Source organism: Crinia signifera, chromosome 2 (genome assembly GCF_055691185.1).
Source record: "Crinia signifera chromosome 2, ASM5569118v1, whole genome shotgun sequence".
Classification (NCBI taxonomy): domain Eukaryota; kingdom Metazoa; phylum Chordata; class Amphibia; order Anura; family Myobatrachidae; genus Crinia; species Crinia signifera.
The window spans coordinates 398,296,790-398,301,570 of NC_139218.1; the positions used below are offsets into that span (position 1 = coordinate 398,296,790).

At 43.9% G+C, this 4,781-nt stretch overlaps 1 protein-coding gene across 1 annotated transcript; it reads right to left on the reverse strand.

Moving 5' to 3' along the window:
* Nucleotides 1–560: 560 nt before the first annotated feature.
* On the reverse strand, nt 561–1,505 carry LOC146058622 (olfactory receptor 2AG2-like). Its single transcript, XM_083170896.1, has one exon. The coding sequence runs from the start codon at nt 1,503–1,505 to the stop codon at nt 561–563; it is 945 nt and encodes a 314-aa protein (XP_083027022.1).
* Between the last annotated feature and the right edge of the window lie 3,276 nt (nt 1,506–4,781).

The window sequence follows — 4,781 nt, forward strand, 5'->3', positions numbered from 1 at the left end:
CCTTAGATTTGGCCACATGGGCAGTTCTAGTGGAGTGGGTAGGACGGAAGCCATATTGGAATGGGTCTAGCGAGAAAGGCAGTTGTAGACAATACGCTCAAGGAGTAGATGGGATGGTAGTTTGAGAATATGTTTGGATCAAGGGTTTGTTTTTTAAGAATAATAGAGACATGAGCATGCTTGAAGACTGCTTGAAGTTACTGTCTAAGCCTATGAGCTGTTGTCTACAATGTATTGGAGTAAAAAAACATTGACCGGTTCACCTGCTCAACCTGACCATCGGGTGTCTCTACACCTGCAAAAACATAAATACATGAGAGCCACTAACTGGATATGAGAGAGCTACATTAGTGAGGACCGATGATAGCTGCAAACACGGCCAAATGGAACCACCACCCGACCATGTCTACCATCATGCCCAGTTGATATTTAAAGGTCCACCATGGTTTCCATGTCCATACTCATTCCAAATTGTTTCAGATTCCATCTAAGACAGCCTGACTGCTCATCTTAATGACGGTACACATAGACCACTTTGACACGCCCATTTCTAATACGTTTTATTTACGGATTGCTCTTTTTAATACATTTCCCAGAGTTCTTTTTATTTCCTCAGCTCTAAGGCAATATATAACCGGGCTGGCAAAGTGTGGTGCAAAAGAGTACACGCTAATTAACAACACATTGACATCGGCATCAGAAATTAATCGGATCTGATTATAGATGTAAACGAAGAGTCGAGGGCCGAAGTACAATCCAATGACGAGCCAATGTGTTGTACAGGTGTAAAAGGCTTTCTGCCAATTGCGTGAGTTTGCCGTCAAGCGGATTCTTGAAATGATGATGACGTACGAGAAGACAATAAATGACAAAGGGAAAAGATGTACAGTCATACCCATATAAAACCCTTTCCTCCTGGCTACCGTAGTATCTGTGCAAGACAGAATGGCCACAGGTGTCAGGGCACAGAAACAGTTCTTGATTCCATTGGAGTCGCAGTAGGGCAGCCAAATACCCATAGCGGTAATACTAAATCCGAGAACTGCTGCGAGGAGCCAGAAAAATACACAATGAACGGCCACCACTCTGTTGCTGATGATAGAGTGATATCTAAGAGGCTTACATATGGCAACATAACGGTCAATAGCCAGTAACATGATTAAGAAAGAATCAAGAGATCCCAAGTAGTGCACGAAGAACATCTGGATGAAGCAGATAGAGAAAGACAACGATCCATCCCCAAACCAATACTTAGCTATGATTTTTGGCAAGGTTAGGGTATCAAAGAGCAAGTCAGAAAGGGCTAGGTTTCCAATGATGACATACATGGGCTGGTGAAGATGTTCCTTCAAGAAAATCAGAGCGACCACAATACCATTGGCAAAGAGAGAGATATTGTACAGCAAGAAGAAGGTGGCTGCGACCAGAGAGTACAATTTCTTTGGGAGGCCTGGAAATCCAACGAGGAAAAACTCCAAGACATAGGTCTCATTCTGGTTGCCCATTGGCTCAAGCAGGCCCGGGAATGTATCTGTAAAAGAAAAGTTCCGTTATAATCAGAGTATGCTTTTCTCTCTTCACTGTTTTATTTTCTCCAGTTTTAGAATCACGTTTTTATTCAGGGGCATTGGGCTGAATGAAGGGGCCCTGATACATAACTTCCAGGGAGGTAGAGGATGTTTAATACGCAGAGGAGGGGTGTATAGTGGAGTGGGCTTATTATTCATAATTTTCTGGTGGGAGGACAGCTTGCTTGACTGCAGATATCTCCAGTTCCCGGAAATAGATTTATTCGATTTTAATGGAATTAAAAACTAGAGGATCCCACCTACCAAATGGTATTGGGGACTAGGAGATCAGAGTTCAGGAGGCAGAGCAATCTGCCAATGAGAATATAAAACTACATACCAGGTGTGTGGAGCTGGAGCAGTAACCAGCTGCTGGAAGGCTAATATCTCTGGTTCTGGGCATAGTATAGACAGGCTTCTAGGGTGAGATTTAATAGGATGAGAGATTCAGAAAGTGAGAGATTTGGTAAGAGATCTCCAGTTTTTTTAAAGCAGCAATCATTTACACTGCAAAATCAGTTTGATTTTGCAGTGTAAATGATTACCGCTTTAAAAAAAAAAGTCAGACAGAACCTGAAATATCTGACTGGGAATTGCAATTAACAGGCTTGGATGGGGACCACTGCTTTGAAGTCAGATATCTCCGGTTTCCAAGGTCCGATTTTAAAAATTCTTGTACTCTTGGAAAGAGGGGACCCTCAGCTTTCAGCCTAGGTCCCTTAGACTCCTGGGGGGGGGGGTTCTGGGTACTCGGAAACCCCCCCTGCGTGCGCTACTGTTGGGCTACAGCAAGTTGGTCGACAAGCATTAGGTCGACACCGTTAGGTCGACATGGGAAAAGGTCGACATCATTGGCAAAAGTATTCTGCAATGGCAATGAACCATTGATGATTTTGAATCATTGATGGTCATCCCTACTCCACTGCCACCAGTGTTGGACCGAGGTATGCACATATAATTGTAGAATGTCACAACATGTAGCTTTCCAGCAATATCTGTATAATGTATAACAACGTTGCAGCTGATATATGATCAGTCTATCTGTGTGGTATAACAGCAGCAAAACCATACACCACAAATACGCAGCAAACTGCAGCAGTTTCACAGGCTATAAATGCGCCATTAACCCCATAGTCCCCAACTAACAGGGAGAGTGACGTGAACTGGCAGCAGTAGTACAACATACAGTCCACTTGTAAGTACGGTACCGGTAACTGATACTTAAGTAACGCAAACAAAACAGGCCCCACCTAGTCACGCCTACATTTTCACTGACACTCCCAGAAAACAGACAGTTACCACTCCCAAATGCCAGTTTCCTGTCAGTCAAATTGCGAGGGGATTCCAATTAAATTTGTTTTCACTATTTGGGCTTACACAAATGTATGCATGCACAGTAGGGCGGAGTGAAAAAAGTAGAAATTGAGATATTCAGAATCGGGTAGTGTGGGAAAGTTGTGACATGACCGGAATAAGAAACGTGCAAAAGCGTTTTGCTCTGAGTCAATATCTTTTGTTCCGGCAAGACGCCTAAAGTTTCACTTTTTAGGTGAAAATAATGAAATGTATGAAGAAGCTTCGATCTACAGTAGTTATATTATGTCAGGATGTCTTAGAGCGGTTCATTATATACTTTAGCTTAGTAATAACAGTACGAGCTTGTCCTAGTGCACAGTGACTGACTTTGGCGGAAGAAAGCCAGTTTGTTGTATCACTGTCTCCTTTTGTAAAGCGCAACGGAATCTGCTGCGCTATATATGAAACTGTTAATAAATAAATATAAGAAACTGTTAATAAATAAATATTCCGCAGCACTTTGCAGAGATTTTCTGCCAATTCACACCCTTACACTCTCTCCAAATGCAATAGGGTGCAATTTTTAGAAATGTGCGATTTTTTTCCTCAAAAACATCCCAAATCGCCTGTTTACCGAAAATTGCACCCGTTTGGAAACGTTTTCCGTGAACAAAGAAATCGCACAGTAAAAATCTCATCCAGATGTTTTCTGTTTTCTGAATACATCAAAATCGCAAATATCATAGTGTGCGACTTTTCAAATAGCACCCTAAACATGACCAAAAATAGCCAGGCTCTGGCTGGTGAGTTTGACAGGACCATGCACAGATCAGTGACATTCTGTCCAATTCTGTTCTGTCCAAAAAAGTGTATAACACAAAAATAAAAATAAAAATTAGAAAAATGGCGCTGGGTCCCCCCCCCCCCCCCCCCCCAGCATAACTAGCCCTGGCTCTTTGAGCCGGTCCTGGTTTCCAAAATACAGGGGGGGGAGGGATTTTGGGGGGTGTCCACCCCCATATTTAAGAAACCAGCACCAGTCTTTGCACCAGTCCTGGTTCCAAAAATAGAGGGGGGAGGGGGGAGAGTATGGGGTCCCCCGTATTTTAACATCTCGCTCTATGTTCCCTGTACACATACATGCACACACATTTCTAGGGTTAATCATGCTGGGAAACTATTAGCCTAACAGTATATTTTTGGATTGTGGGAGAAAACCGGAGCACGCGGAGGAAACCCACTCAAGCAAGGGGAGAACAAACAAACTACACACAGTTTGGGCCATTGGGTAATTTGAACCCCAGACCTCAGTGCTGTGAAGCAGCAATGCTAACCACTACACCAACCATCCCATCCCAGTGGCATCACGTAATCATTAACCCTTTAAATACTTACAGATAAATCCGGAGTGTACTCGGTTACCACTTTCTGGTCCTCGTTGCTTTTCCAGGGGTATTTATACAGAGATCTATGCCGCAGATGTCGTCCATGGTGTATTCAGCCTGTCCCACCGGATCAATCTAATTGCTCATTAATTACTGTAAGTGTCCCGTGTGCCAAACTCCGAAGGGACACCTATCCCCTTCTATATGTCTCAGCGTTTTATGACTTGGAACATGTTACTCCTCTTCACCCCCCTTAGCAGTCAAATTTGGAATAAAAAAATCCCTGCTTATTGGGTAGCTGCAAATAACTGTCACAGTTATAGCCAGGGGTGCCGAGAGGGGGGGGGGAGCAGGTACAGTTTACCCGGGCCCAGGCCTGTCAGGGGGGCCCAGGTCTGGACAAAAAGTTTTTTTTTTTTTTTTATTTGGTGGCGAGTGCACTGGGTCTGAGTGCGTCGTAGTCAACTTTTCAGTGGTGGCATTGGGAGTGCGGATGTGGGCGGACGTGGGCCGGCATGGGGGCAGCAGCATC